This window comes from Gallus gallus, chromosome 1 (genome assembly GCF_016699485.2).
Source record: "Gallus gallus isolate bGalGal1 chromosome 1, bGalGal1.mat.broiler.GRCg7b, whole genome shotgun sequence".
NCBI classification, from domain to species: Eukaryota; Metazoa; Chordata; class Aves; order Galliformes; family Phasianidae; genus Gallus; species Gallus gallus.
Genome location: NC_052532.1, coordinates 167,357,271 through 167,379,533, shown reverse-complemented (window position 1 = coordinate 167,379,533; position 22,263 = coordinate 167,357,271). Strand labels below are relative to the sequence as shown.

General features: G+C 44.0%; 1 protein-coding gene across 5 annotated transcripts in view; it reads left to right on the top strand.

Moving 5' to 3' along the window:
* Nucleotides 1–371: 371 nt before the first annotated feature.
* The window catches only part of TSC22D1 (TSC22 domain family member 1), a 78,509-nt gene continuing 56,617 nt past the window's right edge, over nucleotides 372–22,263 (top strand). For 3 of the 5 annotated variants that reach the window (XR_005843639.2, XR_005843563.2, XM_040657286.2), the window contains exon 1: nucleotides 1,283–4,140. Coding sequence is in view for 3 of the 5 variants with exons in the window: in XM_040657286.2 (XP_040513220.1) it covers nucleotides 1,313–4,140 (2,828 nt within the window). In the remaining 2 variants the exon portion in view is untranslated. Of the gene's footprint in view, nucleotides 815–1,279; nucleotides 4,141–4,318; nucleotides 5,248–22,263 lie in introns of those variants that run through there. The other 2 variants (NM_001397703.1, XM_046912387.1) reach the window with 2 other exon arrangements.

Here is a 22,263-nt window from a genome sequence, read left to right as displayed (position 1 = left end):
TGAATAACTTGAATAAATCTGCGGCGGAAGGGGGGTGGGGGCGCGTCATGTGAGGCAGAGTCATGCTGCGGGACTGAGGAGAGAAGCACCTGGGGCGTGAGGCGCCCGCCCGCCATTTCCGTGGCGCGCGCCCCCCCCGGCCACCTCACGCCCCCTCCCCACTCAGGAGCGCCGCCACGCGGGGACACCCCCGCCCTTCCTCCTCCTCCCGCACGGGGCTCGGCGCCGCTCGGCAATTTCCGCCACGCGAGCCGAGCCTATTTCCGTCAGCCCGAGCCAGACGGGCTTTATGTCTGCCAGCGGGGCGCGCATGCGCGGCCGCCGCCATCTTACGTTGTCTCTCGCCTGCCCTCCCCTTTGGCGAGCTTTCCCCTCCCCCCTGCAGCCCCGCGCAGCGCCCTCCTCCTCCTCGGCGTTCCGTGAGGAGACGGGGCCGGGTGGGGAGAGACCCGCGGCGGCCGGGGAGCCGCGAGAGCCCGAGGGGAAAAAAGAAAGGAAGGCAAGGGCAGGCCGGGCGTTGCGGAGGAAGAGTGGTGCCGCCTGTTATAAAGGGGAGGAGACGGAGGGGGAAGGAAGAGCGTGTGGAGCGGAGCCGCCTCCAGAGACAGCCAGACACAGGGAGGAGAGCGGCTGCCCGCCTGGCTCCCCCTCCCTCCTCCTTTTCATGGACTCTCTCGTCGGGCTGCCGCCGCTTTTCTTCCCTCCTCACTCCGTCTCTCTCCTACCCAAAATGATTCAGCTCCATGGCTGCCACTGACGGGGATGTCCCTGCCCGGCTCAGCCCGCCGCTGCCGCCCCGCTGTGCGCCAGTCCCGTACGTATCTCCGCCGCGCTCCGGCCGCGCTGCCCCAGGCCCGCCGGCTGCTCTCACTCCGCTGAGGCGGCGGCCCGGCGCGGGGAGGGCGGTTCTGCCGGTTGCCGGCTCGGGGAGGGCAGGGTCTCGGCCCCGGGCTAACGCGGGCATTTCCTCCGGCCTCAGCCCACCCCGCGGAGAGGCGCCGGCGGGGTGGGGGGAGGCGAGGAGGGGGCGGCGGGAGTGAAAAGGGGGTGGGGGGCGGCGGGGTGGGGAGAGGGAGAAAGAAAGTGAATGGCGGAGGATTGGAAGTGTCACATTCAGAGGCGGCGGAGGAGAGCTCCTCGCCCCCTCCCTGTCTCGGAGGAGGGGGGTGGCGGCGGTGCCGGGGTGCTGCGTGGCTCCGCGCCCCGCTAACTGTGTGCGTGTCTGTCTCTCTCCATGCCGGGGGATCGCTCTTAAAATACGCCCGATACAATGCACCAGCCTGACTCAGCCGCAGACATTAGTGCTAGGAAGATGGCGCACCCGGCAATGTTTCCTAGAAGGGGCAGCAGCAGTAGCAGCGGCAGCAGCTGCGTTACTGCTCCCACTGCACCAGGTACCGGCGTTGGGAGCGCTGCCCTCTCCGCCGAGGATTACCAGCCGCCCCTGCTGGTCCAGCCGCCGCCTCCATCTCCTGCAGCATCCTCATCGGCGGGCCCGCAGCCGACACCCCCTCCTCCACAAAGCCTGAACCTCCTCTCGCAGTCTCAGCTCCAGCCGCAGCCTCTCGCGCAGACCGGAGCTCAGATGAAAAAGAAAAGTGGCTTCCAGATTACCAGCGTGACCCCTGCTCAAATATCTGCCAGTATGAGCTCTAATAACAGCATCGCTGAAGATACGGAAAGCTACGATGACCTGGATGAGTCTCACACGGAAGACCTGTCTTCTTCAGAAATCTTGGATGTTTCTTTATCCAGGGCCACTGACTTGGGTGAGCCTGAGAGGAGCTCCTCTGAAGAGACTTTAAATAACTTCCAAGAGGCAGAGACTCCCGGGGCCGTTTCTCCAAACCAGCCTCATCTTCCTCAGCAGCACCCTTCTCTGCCTCATCATCCGCAGCAGAGCGTTGTGATCAACGGAAGCGTTCACCCCCATCACGTCCATCACCACCATCATCTTCACCACCACCATCATGGACACCATCACCCGTCGCATCCCGGGGTGGGCAGCGCCCCAGTTTCTGCAGGACCACCACCCAGCCCATCGTTTAGAAAGCTGTCAACAACTGGAAGCTCTGACAATGTTATATCAGCTGCGCCAGGTTCTGCTGCATCATCCACTGGTTCCCCTGCATCTGTCGTGTCAAATATCCGCACTACGAGTACTCCTGGCAATTTAGGTGTAAGTTCTGCTACTGGAACTAGTACCTTGAATAATATGGGCGCAGGTAGTTCTAGTGTGGCAAGCAGCATGCTTGGTACTATGAATTTAAGCAACATCACAAGTACTGGTAATGTAAATGCTTTGTCTGGAACTAGTGGCAATGTTAATGTGAATATCTTGAGTGGTGTTGGCAATGGTACCAGTGCTTCCTCTAGTGTCGTTAACAATGTTACTAATCCGAGTGCAGGAGTGGCCGCGGGATCCAGCCAGCAGCAGCCCGCATATGGCACCTCAAGGTTTAGAGTTGTAAAATTAGATTCTAGTTCCGAACCTTTCAAAAAAGGTAGATGGACATGCACTGAGTTCTATGATAAAGAAAACACTGTTGCAGCTTCAGAAGGAGTAGCAGTAAACAAAGCAGTAGAGACGATAAAACAAAACCCGCTTGAAGCGACTTCTGAAAGGGAGAGCACCAGTGGGAGTTCTGTTAGCAGCAATGTAAGCACACTGAGTCACTATACAGAAAGTGTGGGAAGTGGAGAAATGGGAGCACCTACTGTGGTACAGCAGCAAGCGTTTCAAGGTGTGGGTCCTCAGCAGATGGATTTTAGCAGCACTGCTCCTCCAGCAATTCCAGCATCTAGTATACCACAGAGTGTTTCCCAATCACAGCTTGCACAAGTCCAGCTGCATTCTCAAGAGATAAACTATCCGCAGCAGAAGCCAGGGGTCCAACCTCCTGCACAGGCCAGTCTAACCACTGTTACTGGGGTTCAGCCAGCCCCGGTTAATCTACTAGGTGTATCCCCAGCTCTGGGCCACCAGCAGCCTGCCATTCAAAGTATGGCTCAACAGCAGTTACCTTATTCTCAGCCGGCGCAGCCTGTGCAGACTCTGCCAGTTGTACAACAGCAACAGTTGCAGTATGGACAGCAGCAGCAGCAGCAGCAAGCGGTTCCTACACAGATGGCCACGGGTCACGTTAAATCGGTGAACCAAAACTCTGTTACAGGGGCCGTGCCAGAGTACATTCAGCATCAGCAGATCCTTCAGCCCCCGGCGCCTGCCATGCAGCCCAGCCCTGCAGGAGTAGGGGCAGGCCCGCCGGTTCCTGTTGCCCAGGCCCCGAGCATGCAGCCTGCAGTCCCGGCGCACCCAGCCGCTGCCCCGGCTCAGCCTGTTGCGCACGCCCCAGCAGCGATACCAGGTGTGGGTACCAGTGGGCAGATGCTGAGCGTTGGGCAGCAAGCAAACGTGGCCGCTGTGGTGCAACCACCACCTGCTGCAAACCAAATTCCACCTCCAGTTATGCCATCAACCGCTGCTCCTCCATCTTCACAAGTGGTGCAGCCTGTGCAGACAGGAATAATGCAGCAGGGATTACAGGCTAGCGCTTCAGGCCTTCCTCAGCAAATGGTTATTGCTCAGCAAAACACTTTGTTACCTGTACAGCCACAGGCACAAGCAGTGGAGTCAGTGGTGCAAGGAATGACTGGCCAGCAGCTGCCTGCAGTTAGCCCCATACCTTCTGCTAGTACTGTTCCTGCACCGAGTCAAGCTGGTTCGGCCGTGCCCCCTGGCATACCTTCTGCTTCTATAGGTTTGGGACAGCCGCAGAACATAGCCCAGGCTTCGGCTGTGCAGAATGGGAATCTGGCTCAGAGCGTCAGTCAGCCTCCTTTGGTATCAACAAGTATAGGTATGCCGGTGGCACCCAGCGTGCCGCAGCAGATACCGCTGAGCTCTACCCAGTTCCCAGCACAATCGCTAGCCCAGCCAGTTGTAAGCCAAATGGAAGATGGCAGGCGCCCTACAGAACCATCCCTCGTTGGTTTACCTCAAGCTGCCAGCGGGGAGAGCAGCGTTGGAGCGTCGGCCATCGCTGATGGCGGAAGCAGTAACGTGCCAGCCTCGGCCTCCCTCTTCCCATTGAAGGTGCTGCCCCTGGCGACACCCCTCGTAGATGGGGAGGATGAGAGGTAAGGCCACCCGTAACTTTATTTCAGCGACGCACAGTTCGATATGCACTAACTTGCAGCTCTCATTACAGCTGTTCTGTGAGATGGAGCGGTGCAATGATTTTGTCTAACCAGAAATGGTGTTTGTCAGGTCCCTGCGTATGCAGGTACCCTATGAAAATGCTTGTATTTCTCATGAGGGGGTGGGTTGTATTGATTATGTTCTGAAACTACTGCGTGGGTAAATTGTGTTTAACAATCTGTGACAGTGTGTATATTCCCATTGTATAGAGGAAGACAAAAGAACAACGCGGAACGTGGGTATGCTGGTGGTGATTGTAGTTTAGATTATTTATCATACTGAAATGATTAATATTTATACTCAGGTAGATTTTTTTTCTTTCCCCAAACCTGGACTTCATTCTACCCCAGCTTCTCTTTTCGAGCATTGCGTTCGCTCAGGTTGAACTTGTTGCGAGGCTGTGGTGTGCCTTCTCTTTGACAGCCAAGAGGTGCTGTTAGGAGAGTGAGTATGGTGGGAAAAGGAAGGTCAGCAGCGTCGTTGTGACTCTTCCAGTTGAACTTGGGGCAATTTTGGTCTTGGTGGTTTTGCTTCGAAGCATTAATCCATTGTGGGAGCAGCTCAGTCCTGCGAGGGGCGGTGAGCCTTTGCAGCCAGTGACAAACTGCATGCCTTCCCCCACCTCTGCTTCTCCAATAAATGAGGACTGGTTGGCCCTACTGGTATGTGCTCGTGAATATGCTCATTTCTTTGACAGTGTGTGCAAAGGAGCCGTGTCAGTTGCGAAAGGCCCTCGAGTCTGCAGGATCAAGTGATCTTAGCAGCAGATCTGCAGTGTGATTGTTTAATATTAATTATGTCTGGAAATTCCTTACTCTCTCGGGGGCCTCTTGTGATAGCGCTTACAAGTGGACAGGAAGGCTGTGGTGGTTTCCCAAAAACCTCCTTGTTTAAGAAGAAACTGTGCTAATGGGAGAAGGAGATAACTTTAAAATAAATAACCTGCCTTGAAAATGGGGGAGTGGACAGAAAGGAACACTGAAGGGAAAAAAAAAAAAGCTGAGACTTAAGGAAGGAGACAAAACAGAGAACCCAATGCATACAAGGTGAGAAAGAACTGTTCTGGTGATGGGAGGCGAGGTAATGTTTAAATATTTTCTTGGTGCCGTAGCTTAAATCAGAAGAAATAGCAGTGGCCAAACTCTGTTTTTAAAAGTATTAATAAACAGGTTTCTGGGAGAGGCTGGGTTCTTAATATTGAAAATACTAACTCTATCAGCAGTCTCTGATTATGTTGATCATGAGGTGTTGACTGTCTTAGTGGCTTTCATCACGTCTCCCTGAGATGCCAGAGAGCTCTAATGAGTAGCAGCTTGTCTTTGAGGAGTGCTGGAAGACAAGTTCCAACACTGCTTCATTTTGATTTTATTTTTTAGTCAATAAATACGTGAAGGTGGTAGAAGACAGATGGAGGTATTGCAGCTCACAGCGTCACCGTTGTGCTGCTAGCAGTCAATTTTCTCAGGAACTTTTTGTTTGCTTTTCTTTCCTTCGACCTTTCTAAACTCGGACACTGATCCTTCTCTTTGCTGGTCCTGTTTTTTTTTAATTAATACCAACCAATGAGGGGGGGAAAAAAAAAAACCCAAAACCCAAACCCTAAGCTTTCAGGGGATCCCAGCTAAGTAAGAATTTTAAGCTCATTGATACTCAGTGTTTTGGAAAATCACATCCAGCACGTGACTGTACCCTGATTTTAAGAGCATATGTTGGCTGTTCGTCACGATGGGCAGTTTTTCCCAGCTTGTTTAAATCCCTTTGGGTAACAATAGCCAGAAATACCTCCTTCCTCTGCTATTTGGCCAGCTAAAGATCATATCCTTTCTTCTCCCATACGCGTTGTGTCTTTGTTTCTATCTATCTGTCATCTCCAGGTAGGCTGTACTTTTGTTTAGCTGCAGTTGGAAAATCATTTAGATGCTTTACATGGAGCAGGATATGGCTATCAAATGGAGACCAAAAATAAGTGTTCTGCATGGCAGCAGCGGTCATTTGGCTTAGGTGATATGCAGTGGTGTTTCTCCCTGTATATCTGCCTGTAAAATTAAAAACATTGTGAGATTTGCTTCTGTTTCTGCTGCCAAAGAGTCTTAGGGCAGGGGATTGTGTTGTCTCGACCGTGGCATTTCTTTAGCTCTGGAGCTCAGAGCTTGTCCCTCCCTGAAGGCAGCACAGGGTGTGCTGCTGCTCCCTGGCTCCTCACTTGTATCTCTGGACAGTGAACGTCTCTAACTAGAGCTCTCTTGGGAATTCTGTGCTGATTAGTCAGATTATTCCCTTTCTTTTACAGGAGATAAAGGGGTAGTGTGTTGTAAAATTGTACATAATTATGTGAAATTGTTGGAAGTACATAAGCATTTAAGGAGACATAATGTAAATATGTATGCAAGTGTGTGCGTATAAAATCTCTCTCTTGCACACACATGCACGCACATATTTATATCATTCAAGATTTTATCAATACATCCCAAGTGAGTCTGAGCCTCACAAGGGAAGAGCTGGGAGAAAAAAGCAAGTGATGACATAATTGGGCCAGCGAAGAAGCTGTAAAATTCCATGTAGTGTGCCTTTGAAGAAACATCTGACCCATGTAATACCTTGTTTAGATTAACTCCCAGCTTTCCTTAAACCTGTGTGTAATTGCATTTAAAGACCGGTATCTTTTAAGTCTTTGGCCCCGTTTGATTTTCGAATACCGTTTGCAGCTCTTTCTGGCCCTGTTATCAGGATGTGTCCTTTTAATTATAGGCACTGTGGAGCCTTTCTGCTTTGAAAAACAGTCACCTTTATTTCCCCTGTACGGATCAGGGCTTTTTTTTTTTCTCTCCTCACCACTGCGACTTGAAGAGATATTAAAAATGAACTACTTGGCACAGCGTCCTATGGAAAATTAATTTGCAAACTTCATTTATTAAAGAGGATACAAATAAGAGTTGGTGTCTGTATTTAAGAACTGAATTCCACCCGGTGTTTTCTCAGCCTGTCAGGTATGCAGTCACGGGCACATATTGGTGCATCTCTTCTATTATTTCAGTCTATAAAAATGCCAGCCTCCCCCCCCCCCCCTTTTTTTTGGATATTAAATGTCTTTTTTGCTTTTTAGCTTGAGTCCTCATATGAGCTCCTTTTAATACCTGATTCTCATATGGTTCCTCCCTTAAATTTGCTGCAGTTACCCGAATGTATTCAGTTATTCTCTCTTCTCAATTTTAGACGTGGTAATTTGAGGTCAGCATTTTATCTTTAAACCAAAGAAATCTAGTTCAAATTTCAGTGCTTTTGAAATCTTTTCAAGTATGGAAACATATGCATTTATATTGCAGCAGATTCTTCTGTGTATTTATACTGTGTTGCAAAACTGATTAATTTTGCATCTTTACAGACGATGCTCAGTGATACTATAGGTACTTGCAATGAAGGTTTGCATGGATTTGTATAAGTCTTTACCTAGAAAGTGAAAACTTTGTTTTAAGCCTACGTACAGCATTTATATGGGCTGCTGTAAATGAGGTTTAAAATGACTTCATTTGAGAACCATTACTCCAAAGCAGATTTTATGAATGAAAGATGAGAGAGCTGTCTCCCTGTCTTTGATGCCTTCTGTAGAATTGCTTTCAGTCTTTCATCTGATGTAAGTTGTTTTCACCTGTTTATGCATTTCATCCCAGAGTAAAGCAAGAAAGGAAGGAGGAAAAGATGATAAACACGTCAAATTGGTGTGGAGACTTGAAGTATTCTTTATTATCTGACAGCCTCTCCTACAATTCCCTTTCCAAAGGGAAATTTGAAGTAGAAGATCTCTTTATCACTGGCCAGACAGCAAAACAAATTTTTGGCGGATGTTTTTCTGTGTAGTTTGTGTTCTGACAGGGGAGCAGTGGCTGGGAGCTCGCAGCTGAGAGCAGGAATTGGAAGGCTTGTGAGCAGTATTGTGAGACTCTAGTAGTAGTAACTGGTAGCAGCAGCTTGTGAAGCAAGTACGCAGGAGATGGGATGAAGTTTCACGCACACAAGCGTGCAGTAGGAGGGTTGGTTGGATTTGTACAGATTTTAGGTTAAATTTAATTTAATACTTGTGGAAGATGTTAGCAGCAGCAAAGTGAACGTGCCGCAGTAAAACTGGGAGCTGCAATTAAATGTCATTTTTGATGCAGTAATTACTTTACATGCCTTTTTGTTTTGTAAGCTGTTTTGGTGCTTATATGGACTTATTATTTCCTGTTAATCTTGCTCCTGTATGTTTAAGCAAAAGAGAAGGTGATACTTCTAGAAGATACTTTACAGCTCAGGATTTGTGGTGGCGTAGCATGGATGTACGGAGGGATTTCTGGGTGCACTCTGATCACTGTCTTCCATTTCTCAGATGCTAAGCTTTAAAGTCTTACCACCAAAGTTTGAAAGTGACGCTACTCAAATTCCAGAATACTTTTTAAAAAGTCTATTCATATTTTCAACTTGGCTATTTTTGGAGCTTGAAAAAATAGTTACCCTCAGCAATGGCAAATCACGTGAGTGAAAAGAGTGATTTGGCAAAGCAAATGTGATTGCCGTCGCGTGGTACCGACAAGTTCAGCTTCTCATTTCAGCTGAGGAAATAAAACACCCACCGTTGGCAGAACTGAGTTTGTTAATTCTCTGCTCGAAGGCAAGAAGAGTGAGGGATGCAAGGTCTGCATGGTGGCATCTGCTGGCCAGCTGCGGGCAGAAGAGTGCTGCTCTCCCTGCTGTCTGCCACTCATCAGCTGAGTTTGGTGACACTTGGGCTGTGGTTATCCCAAACCACAGCTCGGGATAGTCGGCACAGCTCTGTGTGCGTAATGACAGCAACTGCTTTGCCTTTGTTGTGTGGTTGGAAAGGTGAACTCAGTGCAGACAGAAAAGCGGTGACCTCTCTTTGGATGGACCTTTTTCAGGTGGCTTTTTATAGGTGCGTTTTCTGCATGCTTGGTATTGCGTTGTATTTAAAGACAGGAAGAACCAATAGGTTTTAGGGGGTTGTAAAAGCAGTAATTGAATGCTGAGGTGCTGTGATTTCCAGAGGATGTTTGGTAGCTCTGTAGTTTTGTGTGCTCTCTGGATATTGTTGGTGTATGTGCAGGCTAAATAGCCATGGATATGGAAACAAAGAAAAGGTTCTTAATTCAATGCCAAAAATCAATTTTTTGCTTTATTAGATGCATTCCTTAAGCTACAGGCTGAACTAGAAATTATATCCATCAGTCTCTGTTGGTAGTTTCGACCTTGACAAGTTAACAGTGGTCTGTATAATGCTACAAAGAGCAATGTCTATCTTGTTCTTGGTAAGCTAGCAAAGTTATGAAGGCAAGGGGGTCACTATTAAAATATACCTTGCTTAAATGCTAGTAAGAAGATGTATGGATAGCATACCTATGTAAGATGACAGCTGTAACAATGCTGCTCAGTTTACAAAGAGTAATAAAGAATATGAGCTATTAGTCAGCTCTGAGAGATGTAGGAAATAGATCAGTTGTAAATAGGAGTGCTGCAAGTGTAGTGTTGTAGAAGAAAGGAAATATCAGTATAACAATAAGTGTATTGGTGTGATCAGCGTATGCAGCTCAGTGCACATAAGCAGGAATTAAAAGAATAGCTTGTTTTTGTTCTCATTGATTTTTATGAGCCGTTTCTCTTCTGTTGATTAATTTATGAGAAGGAAATGTGCTGTGTGTGTAATAAGTAAGTTTTATACTTTAACAAATACTGGAAACTTTTAAAGTGGGCTGCCTTCTTTTGCTTGGTGCACGTGGGCCACCAAAGGTGGTGCTGTTAAGCAATGGCAGCTTACTGAGCACAGGCTGTGGGTACGGTTAGTCAGTAAATTATTTCATGGTAATGATCACTGTAAATAAGAAACTGTTTCATTCTCATGTAAGAAACCATAGCCTAAAAGTAAGGTGGAAAGAGCTCCTGAGTGACTGGAGATATCACTGTTTATTTCAGTCTATTCTGAAACGTTCATAGACTTATGATTGGAATGATGGAAGTGCAGAGTAAAATATGGTGCCATGCTGGGCTCCTAATCCTTCTGGTTTTGATGTCTTATCAAAATTTAACTCTTGGCCTGGATCAGGGAATTAACTAACGGAGATAGAAATCGTGCTATTGTCTCTTGTGGTGTAGGAGCCTTTATCAGCTCATTTTGTGCAAGCTTCCTAACACCTGCCCTGAATTACCAGTGTTTGAAGCAGGATTTGGTTTGTGGTTGCAGTCGTATGCAAAAGTCTCAATCTTCCTTTGAAGCCTAGCTTTGCTAAGGGAGAGACTGAATAGTTAGTGCTGTTTGACACGCAGGGATTGTAACAATCCTTTCCATGCAAATGCTGTGATATTTTGGATATTCCATCGTTGCTGGTTACTTTCTGGATGGAATGACTTGTTAGCACGTGCTGAATGAGGGTTTCCCACTTTGGTACCGTGCAGACGTTAAGAATGACTCATCACAGCTCAAATGAAGCACTTGTGCTAATATTGTTCAATTTCATGAAAATGTCCCTGCAAAGCAAATTGCAGAACACTTCCTTAGGTAGCCCAAAGAATCACAGTAAACTTATTTACCATCTTTCTTTGAGCAAACAACTAATTTGTTCTTCTTTACATTTCAGAAGGGACTCCTGATCTCTTCCTGCTCCAGTCTTAACTCACTGCTTTTTACTCTGCATTGTTTTAATGCTGCTGGTAATTTCACATGATTGCTCAGTGATTCCTTTAGCCTGGTGTGTGGTCTGAAAATGTTGTTTTGAAGCATTTATTATACTGTTATCATGAGATGCATAGTGTTGAGGAGAGTTGATGCATGGAGTACCGTGCAAGAAGATATGGATGCTGGTTCTGGCAAGGTACGGATTCAGTACTGGCTTGAGGTTGTTTGTAGACTGCTTTCTCATGTGCTGTTTATTGCACTAACCCATTTGGCCAAGCAAACTGCTTGAGCTTTTGTGTGACTTGTCCAACCTCCTGTTTGTAGGCCTATTGTTGTAGCTTTAATTAGCATGGATATCCAGCGGGAACCTTTCAGAACTTTTCAGGTTTCTTCGTGTGCAATGGAGATTTGAACTTCTCTATCAGTTGCTTAAGCAACAGTGCTAAATAATAAGGACAGCACTTAAAGCAGCTGAAAATGTGGATACGCATTCATCAGTGCTCTGTCTTCATGCCTTAAATAATAGCTTTTTGTTGGTTTTTTTTTACTGCTATACTGTAGCATAGCTCTTAAAGATGAGTTAGGAGGGTAAAGTTATTTCACTGCTTGTGTATCTGCTCAGCAGCCCTTTTAATTCCATGAAAAGTTCTTAGTTCCTGTGGTGAGTTTTGTACTTGGTTTATGAATGGCATTTTCCTTTACGTTGCTGTAAACAAATGGATGGCGTAGAAAAACCTGCTAATGTTCATCCAGCAACTGTGAACTCCCCGTGCACTGCAGAGGGCTGAAATCCCTGTCAAGATGAGAGAGAACTTAAATGCCTTTTAAGCTTCCCCTGACCTTCTCTTCACCCGGCTCTGTCACAGTTGTGTATAGATAGAAGAGGGATGATGACTGGCAGCCATAACTGATGTGTAAGAAACAGAAGAAATCCGTGTTTGGAACTTAACTTAAACACATGCTTCTATGCATTTAGTGCTGTTAGTAGGAGAGGTTGTGATAAAACCCAGTCACTTGTGTGATTGCTCTGACTTCCCTTGTGACTGCTGTTTTGAAGTCTTTTATTTCAAGGAAGATCAAATAAAAACTTTTCAGGCAGAGTCAAAATTGTGCATGACTTGTTTGGCATGTATTGCAGCCAAATGGGGATAAACGTAGGCAAAAAGTTTGTGTCCATAGCTTCCCTGAAAGATGATTTTCCACTTGGTAATTTTATTGGATGCATGAATGTGGAGCAGTCTCATAACAGTGCTGTGCCTTCTTTCTCTGACGGTCAGACAGCAGGCTCTAGGCAGTGTCTTAAGGTAGAAGTACAGGAGTCGGGTCTGGTCTCAGCTCTTGTGAGGCTTCATCATGCCTGCCCCATGGAAAGCAGAGCAGCTCGGGGTCCTTAATTATTGTATGTGTGTGTATGGAGACTTGGCAAAGGAGTAACTGACGTTGTCCCCCAGTGTCACTTGCAGTTCCAGGTTCTCATGAACTCTGAGCATCTCTGATGTCTGGCAAGGAAGGATTTGGTAGTAGTAATAAGTAACACCAAAACCAAATAAAACCCCACAACGGCAGAACCAGCTGGAGAGAAGTGGAACGATTGCTGCTCTTACAGTTTCATTTCTTGCATTCGTACAAAATAAGACCATATGAAAAGCAAACAAAAGCAACCATGAGTTAATGACTGTATATTTTAAGTTCTTCTTAAATAATTTACCGTACTGCTTGAATTCAAGGCATAAATGTACCTCTTTAATCTATTGAAAGAGGTTATTATGTTAAGAATGGATCGGTGTATTGCGCTGCCAAGTGTTTCTTTAGTAGGCCTAATATCCTAAATTAGGTGAAATGGCAAGTTACTCATAAATGCTCAGGGAATGGGGCAGGATGTGCATGTGCCTCCATGTTCTTTTCTTTCTTTCCAAGCTTTTAGGGCTTTTTCCAGTTCTGTAATTGCTTGTAAAAGAGAGGAGTTCCCGAGCATGGATTTGATTGGAGAGAGAGGAGGGAGGAAAGAAGGTGTGAAATGTTTATGATGGTTTTGGTTTTCTTCTTTTCTTAGCAGGGAAGGAGATTTCAATCTTGTGAAACTGTGTCAGCCTTTATGTGTTTGAGCCAAGTGCACGCAGTTGTTGGCAACACGGCTTCTTACTGGTGGGATAGGAACTGAAAGGCCCTGTCACTTGGGATTCCTCACTGCTGGCTGCTTTATAACCAAGGGTGAGGAAAAGGATCATAAAAGACTTGCTGTCTGATGTCTGTGTTCACTTCAAAATGATTTTAAGATAGTGATGCTTTAAAACTGGGAAAATTTTAAGAGTTTTCTGTGGTTTGAAAAAACAGCAGCAACGCAGGATCATAATCTGTATATTCCTGTCGAGGTATATCCTGCCAGCAGTGAAGGACACACTCTGTAATACTGCTGCACCAGAACTGGATTATTTCAGTTGTCGTTTTGTCCTGAAAGCATAGGTTAGCCTCTTCTGTAAGGTTGCACTGCCTCTGCTCTTGGGATGTGCGTTCTTTGTGCTGAGGCATAGCAATGTAATTGAGCAGTCGTCTTATTTTGTTGGAAATTAACATGTAAGTGGAAGATGATGACTTGCATGAAGATATTTTCAGCTTCTGAAGAGAACTGATCTGCGGAAGAGGAAAAATAAATATTAACAAGTTGTAGCAGACAGTTGTGGCTAGCAGTAGTTCTCTTTTGCATTCGTCTGACTGATAATCTGCTTGCTGAGAGTCTTCAGTGTGTGTGTGTGTAATTTACTGTCAAAATAGTTGAACTACTTAGAACATGCATTTCTAATACATGTGCGTCTGTTGGATGGGAATGTTTTGCCCAAAGGTGTCCTCTGAAGAATTCTTTGAGGGGCTTATGAGCATTTACAGTACAACTTCAGTGTATTTCCAAATACTGTGGCAAGGTTTACTGACAGAACGGTGTTTAAGAAAGCCATGCAGCCTCCCCTCTTAATACCCTTTAATTGAATAGCTATATAAGGAAGCTTTTGTAATTTTTAGGAAGTTACTGCTTACTCCAGCCTGCAAACAAGACAGCCTTAAACCATCCCTCGTGTTTCATGATCATAACACACAAAAGTGAATAAAATATTTTAGATAATTGTTGCTGTACATTTTATAAGTTGAGCATTGGGGCAGCTCTTTAAATGCACTGTGCATTTGAGTATAGATAGAAGGTCAACTCAAATCAGTGTAAAACACATGCAGTTATTTCATCTCTCAAACATTTTCTTTCTTACTGCACTTTAGCTTTTAAAAATCCTATAAGTCCGTGACATAAGTGCCCTTTAATGCTGCTTTCTCAAAGTTGCTTCCATAGTTTTGTTGCTCTGGTTGCTAGAGCACTAACACAGACTGCATTCACCTGTTCATATTGCCTTCAAGCTTTGTGCAGTTTGGCATGGACAGGTTGTGAGATCAGTGTTCAGAAATGATCAAATGCACGTTTTTAGTTTTCTGTAGTAAATGGCAGTATGTCTGTGTGGAGCTCTTGTAAGTTATATTAGAACTCCTTAAACCATGCTACTTCTACTAAAGGTTCAGTTTCTTTTACATCCTTAAAAGATGACTGTAGTAAGGAGAGAACTAAGAATCAGGAGTAGTAACTACTGCAGGTAGTCTAGTGTGCCTGAAATGACCACAAAAGAAATGTTCCAAACATAATTGCTGGTAACAGTAAATGGCTTTTTTCTTAATGAAAGAAAAGCCAGCCTTATCTAAATACTATGTAATTACAGTGTTTGTGAATGTGACCAGTTTCTGTGGGGCTGTCCTTAGGTAGTTAACAAAGGTTGTTTTTAGTCTCAGATACTATGGAAATTAAGACCATCTCTTGCCTCCTGGTTCTTCTGAAAGCTAAAATAAAATACAAAAATGTTTGCAACTAAGGCAGGGGACACCTATAATATCAGGATGGCTACTGTCAACATGGTAGCTTTGTCTTGAAGTTAATCTTGTGTTAATCCATCTTATTGAGTAATTGACAACATTAAGAAAAGAGACTTCCAGAAGTGGCACGTAGGCCTGTGAGGTGGTGAGGTTGCCAGCTCTCTGTTCAGATCCGTGTTCTAGAGGAGTTTGTGCAGTGGACATTTCTGAGCCTGCCGTCTTCTGCGAGAAAGGCATTGAGAAATGTGCTTTTCTTCCTTTCAGTATTGTTTCTTGGGAAGGTTGATTGTTTCTTGGGCTGAGGCCCACTGCCTTGGGAGAGCTGAATTTCTAGAGAAGCTTTTGGCCAGTCAGAATGGGTTTTGGTCAGTCTGCTGGTATGACGTAGTGCTGTGAGGGTACCATGTATTTTCTGGGAGTTACTGTTTTGATTGCTTAGCTGTTGCAGCCAGCACCATCACGAATTGTAGCTGATGGAGACAATTGTCACATTAATTGGAGATCTAGTGGATTAACTTATTTGGTGTGCATGCAACTTGCATTTTAAGACTTCACAGAATCATAGAATGGCCTGGGTTGAAAAGGACCACAATGATCACTGAGTTTCAACCCCCCTGCTATGTGCAGGGTCGCCAACCACCAGACCAGGCTGCCCAGAGCCACATCCAGCCTGGCCTCAAATGCCTCCAGGGATGGGGCATCCACAACCTCCTTGGCAGCCTGTTCCAGTGCATCACCACCCTCTGTGTGAAAAACCTCTTCATAATATCCAAGCTAAACCTCCCCTGTCTCAGTTTAAAACCATTTCCCCTTGTCCTATCACTATCCACCCTTGTAAACAGCCGTTCCCCCTCCTGTTTATATGCTCCCTTGAAGTACTGGAAGACTGCAATGAGGTTTCCCCAGAGCCTTCTCTTCTCCAAGCTAAACAAGCCCAGTTCCCTCAACCTTTCCACATAGGAGAGGTGCTCCAGCTCTCTGATCATCTTAGTGGCCCTCCTCTGGACTTCCCAGTTCATTTGTGTTTCTTTATATATAAGCTGTTGTAGCTCCAATGTATTGTTCTGAATACATACTAAATACTGGCATGCAGCCTTCCTTCTGCCCCTTCCCTTGTAACACTGACAAAAGGTAACACTTGTAGAGCTGGATTATGCTGCTTGTGGGAACTCAGCAAGAAAAATCAAGTCCTTGCCATCCTGTTTTTATGCCTGGAGTAGTGTCTTGCAGTACGCCAGCACTGTGTGCTTTTTCTTTTGGGATTTGGTTCAGCATCTCCTGTTCTTTCCTTGGGAACTCTCAAAGAAGAATAATGAATACTTTGGTTCAGGAAAACTAGGCTCTCTGATGGTCTTTACAGCAGAAGCAATGAAAAGAGGTAAGAAAAAGGATAATGTTTGTGATTAGCCAAATGATATGTTTGCGTCAGCTAGCTTGTCTTGTCAGACAGTGGGAAGGCTTCCTTTTGTATTGTTTTCCTGTCTTTGTTTTCCTAGAGTCACTTTTACTTAATCAGAAGTCCTTTGTCTTGTCCTTATGGGGTAGGCTTGCTTGCTCCTAACTGAGAAGCAAAAAGCAGGAGAGTTGCTGTAGGCTTTACTAGAACACTGCAGAATTCAGTTCGTGTTGTATTTTGTTTTAATGACTGAGTGTGATCTATTGGGATTAAAAAGAATTCAAAATGACATAAAGTAAAACTTAAAACAAGAAATGTAAATTTCTAAAGCTGAATAATAAACTTGTGTCAGACTTCTGGTTGAGGTGGTAACTCTGAAGGAACCTAAAGCTGTCATAACATGCTTCTTTTATATTTTAAATTATAAATAAACTAGTTTAGAACAAGATCTGGATCTTAGGTTCTGTCACATAATTCAGGAATGAGAGGATGTAGGTAAAATTACCTTGGCTAATTCCATGTTGATGCCTTAAGTAAAGGACCATAGTTTTTTGTCTGTGGAGCTCATTGCTACAAGGTACTGTGCAGGCCCAGCAACTAGTAGTGCTAGAGAATGTGTGTGTGTGTTACGTATGGTTGCAGAGGGAGGTATACAAAACAGTGAATGGCAGATGGGAAAGTATATGACTTGGGGCTTATGCTCCTGTGACTACTTGTAGCTCATTTGGGAAAAGGAAGTGTATTTACTACTTCTCTGAAAGGGTGGTCAGGCACTGGAATGGGCTGCCCAGAGAGGTGGTGGAGTCACCGACCCTGGTGGTGTTTAAAGAGCGTTTGGATGTTGTGTTGAGGGACATGGTTTAGTGGGAACCATTGGTGAAGGGCGAATGGTTGGACTGGATGATCCTGTGGGTCTTTTCCAACCTTAGCCATTCTATGATTCTATGATTTATCTGAGCTAGGTTAGCCATGGCTGCCTTCTGCAGCGGTGTTGGAAGCATCTGGTGCTGTCAGTTACTGAAGACAGGGATACCTTTTGATACCTTCGTATGTTCTGCTTTTTAATTGAAACTTCTTATTGAGAATAGTTTGAAGCATGAGGGCAGAAGAGGAAACTGATAGAGTCAAATGGAAAAAGAAGTGCAAAAGAAGGCCGTACCTGAGACTGCTCATAGAAAAGTGAATGATCACGATTGATCCTGTGGCTGCTGAGAGATAGCTGGGATGCAAGGATGTGTTGATGACTTCATGGAGTCATGAAAGCTGTGAGGTTGTGGTACCTTTGAAGCAGGGAAAGGTCTAACAACTGCCATGGCTTTTCAAAGCATAGCTCATAAGTTGAGATGCCATGTAAGCATGAAGTAGGATATTTATGGTTTCGTTAACAACAAAAGCACTCATTCACAATCGTTATTTTTCAGGAAGCTGTTCTCGTGCTTGAAAAATGTAATGGTCAGCACAGCAATGGCTTAAAATAGCACTTGGGATGGTACAGCACTGACCTTAGAGCCCCATTGGCAAGCATCCAAGAGGCCCGTAAAAGAAGAAAAATGCTTTAAGTTTCAGAAGGCAAATTGTGATGTGTAATTTCTCAAAAATGTTGAAATTATGTGCATGCTTAACAAAAATACTGCTAAGTTTAAAATCCTATGAACGATCACTTCATAGAAACATAGAAATTCTTATTGGCAACGTGAAAATAACTTGACCACAGATAGGTATAGTGTGTAGGGAGCTAACTGCAAAGAAATACTGCAGTTGTTCAGAGTGATGTAAAATTACCTGTTTCTCAATTCTACTGCTGCACGTAGAGGACTCTGAATAGAAGATGAAATGCTTCCCACCCTTCCCTTCCTGATTCTGTCAGGTAAGTGCCGTTACCAGAGCTGCTGTGAACCGTCTTCGGAGTGAGAAAGAGAACAGGCTGTCTCCATTTGGTTCATGACTGCTCTGGGAAATGGGGTGCTAATAGTTACTTTGAGGACACTACAAGGATTCTGAGGTCTGGCAGAATTTATTCAAAATGTTTCCTCATCACAGTGTTTCTTTTTCAGATGCATTTATTACTGTTTCAGAAAGAAAGACATGCTAGAATGAGGCATAACAGGAATGTGCAAGTACCACTGGGGAGGAAATTGACTTTACTAGTAACTTCTCAAACATGTTTTTCAGGACTTCTAGATTTCCAGGCTAGCTGGTATGTCAGGTGCTCTGCAGATCAGTGCAGTGTCAGAGGTTGCTAAACCCTACAGGAGACAAGTCATTAAGCTTTTTATGATTTTATTTAGAGCACCTGGTTTCTGATATATTAACAGTAACTTTTTTGTTGTTGCATTTGCTCCATCTAACAGCAGAATATTTACACAGAGTAGATTTATATATCTTATTCAGTCATTCTGTGCAAGTTACTGTTGTACTTAATGAACTTGTTTAGGCAAGACCTGGGTATGCTCTGTAAAGGAGAACCACTGTGGGGAGGACTTGAGTTGAAGCCTGGGTGAAGGCAGACCCGAACTACCATACCAGTCCCTCTTTATATCTTCACATGGCTACCAGCTGCTTATCTGTGTGGTATTTGATTACAACACCTGTCCCACTGGCAGAGGAATCCTACTTCAGAAGCAGGAGAATTTTGCAAACTTACTCCAGGGGCTGTGTTTGGTGTTTGGAAAAGGTACTTAATTCCACTTCAGTGTGATGTTGGATGCTCAAAGGACTGGGAGAGAGATGTGACCAAGAATATGAACTTTTGTGTGGCTTGACTCTCAAGGAACTGTACCTGACCCTCTCTTTGTCTGATACAACTTTACTTATCTCTGTAAAACATCCTGGGAGAAGGAATCTGGAGATGTTGGTGACTTCATTCATCAGTGTTTTGATGACTTGATCTGTGCCATAGAAAAGACAGCAATTTTATTTAATGTTGCTGAGCAATGCAAGACAAGGCCTTTGAAGATTAGAAGTAAAAGCTTTTGACCGTAGGGGAAAGCTGCCCTCATGAGGATGATTAAGTAGCCAAAATAAAGGACGAGGAAGGGGTGTTGATGATCTGGTATGTTCTTAGGAAATAAATTTTCTGGTGAGGAATGCTGGTGGGTAAGGAGGGGTGGGTTGGAAGATAAAGCATGTCCGTTGGCTGTAAATATATCATCTTTGTCCAAATATTACTTTGTAGAAGTAAGCTTTGTTTTTAACCCTTTAAGCTGTGATACCCCTGCAAGTGTGTTTCAATCTATCCAGGTTCAGTCTATCAAATTAGATTGACAAGCTCCTTATCAAGAAGCATTTTTCCATTGCAACACTGACTACAGGCTTTTTTCTGATGTTACAAGCCTCAATCTTTATCTTTAATATTTATGATTAGAAACATTTTTAAGGTATATATGTAAGGATTGTACGTGTGTGGTCTGCTCCATGCGTACAACAGGATATTCCTGTGTTGAGTGAACAGTTCCAGAGTAGAAGTGGGCTGAAGTGCTCTGATGTGCATTTTACAGCACAGACTGAGTTCCTTCTTCCTTTAGCCAAGTAATTCTGTAGGTCATTGTGTGCTGGGCTGGATAAGTTTATACATCTAATTAGTCTAATTAATGCAGTGCCAATAACTTTAATAGGTGGCTTTTGCAGAAACTCCTATTACCCAATCAGTTACGATTTCATCAGATGTGATTGCTTGAAGTATGCAGGATGGTTGTGGAGATGAATGGAATGTTATTCCTGCTGCATGAGGCAAGGTGCTCCTGACACACTTAGTTGTAAGCCATTAAAAAAAGTGGTGACTGTTTTGCCATTGAAAAGAATTGTCACATCTGTTTGCATGTGGGAAACGATCCTAATCTTGTAGTCATGAGCTTGAGCCTAATAGGAGAAAACGATAGAGGCGGAATCACTGAGTCTTTAAACGTTTTGGTATGGTTAGTTGGTATGGCTTAGATACTTCTAAAAAACTATATATGTGAAATGGACATAATGGCTGTAGGTGGAGCCAGGGGAGGTTCAGGTTGGATATTAAGAAGAATTTCTTCTCTGAAGGAGTGGTAATGCTTTGCAACAGGCTGCTGTCACCATCCCTGGAGGTAGCTGACACCTACAGTGCTGTGTAGGTGTGGCACTGAGGGATGTGGTTTAGTGGGCATGGTGGGGATGGGGCAGTGGCTTGACTTGATTCTAGTGGTCTTCTCCAGTCTTAATGTTTCTGTAATTCTATATTTGTTGAAATGAGACTGAAAAGCAAATATTTTTTTGCATTGTTTGAAACTTATATGGGAAATGTGAACTGTTGTAAGGACTGCTGAACCTGAATCAGTTTGTTGTGTGCTACATTTTTCCTCTTGCATTTGGATCATCTGATCTCCCATATTACCTGAGCTTTTCAGTTGCTGCACAAAAGAGCCCTACATCACGTCCCAACATCAAAACAAGTTGTTAAATTCTTTGTACTAATAGTTTGTGTCCTTTTAAGGTTAACATAATCAGTTCAAATAATTTACTGTATAAAAAAGAAAAAAACCCAGCTAAATTAAAATCCCAGAACCTGAGATTTAACGCATGGAAGTTTGGATTGGAAAGGGATCAACAAGCAAACACATTGCTGGACTTTTTAATCGATACTTGATCGTTCTTGCAATCCTGCATCTGTATAGGAAGAGTGTTGCTTACATATTTAGGATATGATGCGATGGTTATTTCGGTGCTGTGTCAATGCAGGGTTAATTTCAGAGGCCCTGGCACATGCTTATTGTTTCTAGATACATGGGACCCATTTTTCTCTGAAGGATAAGGAAGAGTGACGTAGCCAGGGAAGAATTTTCAACTGGAATTTATTCATAGCTGTCTGAAAACTCATGAAGCCTTTGTACCACAACTGCCTATTTATGCTTTTATCTAGGGGAATGTTAGCAGAAGGGTTAAGAAAAATGTGAATTGCCATAGTTTGACTCTGAGCTGATTGTATTTGTTCTTTGAACCTGATGTGTTTACCTTTTGTACCAATGAACTCTAGGAACACGAAGTTGGATGCCTTTCTTTTGGGGCTCCTCATTTTTCACAGTTTTGACCATTATTTTGAGTAGTTTCTCGTTACTGTTCACTCTGAGTTCACATTTCATTTTTGAAACAAACTTTATATCCTAAAGTGTTTTCATGATGTGGCTTTAGCTTAAATAACAATTGCACCCAATGAGTTTCTGATGAAGTCAGTGGAGTGATCTGTTGGTTGTGTTACGTCTCTTCCATGTTTGCAGTATTTGTTTTCTCTGTCATTAAGAAGAAGACTATTAGCTTTATAAAAGCTAAAACAGTTTTCATGGCATTGTCTCCAAATCTTTGATGTTTAAAGCATTATTTTATAGCGCTATAAAAATGGAATATGAAATGTGCATGTTAATTTCGGCCTCTTTTAAAGGGTCCCAAGTGCCTGTCAGCATTTACTTAAAAAGCAGGGATGAGCAATTTAGTCATCTGTTTTTGATAATCCTTTTAATTCTGCTTATGGACTTTAATTAATAATAATTAAAAACACAACACTTCAGCATGAGATACTGTTAATATTCATACTTCAAGGGGGATTATGTTATTTGCTTTCTTTTCTCTTTTAGCTTATTTAGTGTTCTTGGCATGTTCTCTTTCCAAAAACAGTGAGTCCTGAAGCCATCCTGGTGAAATTCTCTGAATATTACTCACTATCTTTGCTCTTTCTGGAAGTGGCTCTTGAAAGCTTTGGTTTCTGTTCACTTTTGTCATGTGTTTTGATGTTTCCGTACAGATGGATACAAGATTCAAACGTTTTCTTTAGCTGTCTCTTTGGCTCTCTTCAAAGCAGGTAGTTAGCAATTAAAAAAAAGTTACTGCAGGAGGATTTGTAGTCTTCACTATGAATTTTACATTCCTGGAATTAAAGCTTTAAGATGCAGCTTTTTGTGTGAAGCCTTGGTGTTGCTGGATATAGATTTTTTGAGTTATGAATCAGGAATAGCTTTTCCCATCAGTTAAGGTCTGACATGTTGCCCAGAAGAGGTTCTCAGCAAATAGAAAGAGGTTTCACCTAAGTTGGGAAATACCAAATTGTGACACTTGTATATACAAGAAAGTTTACCGATTTGA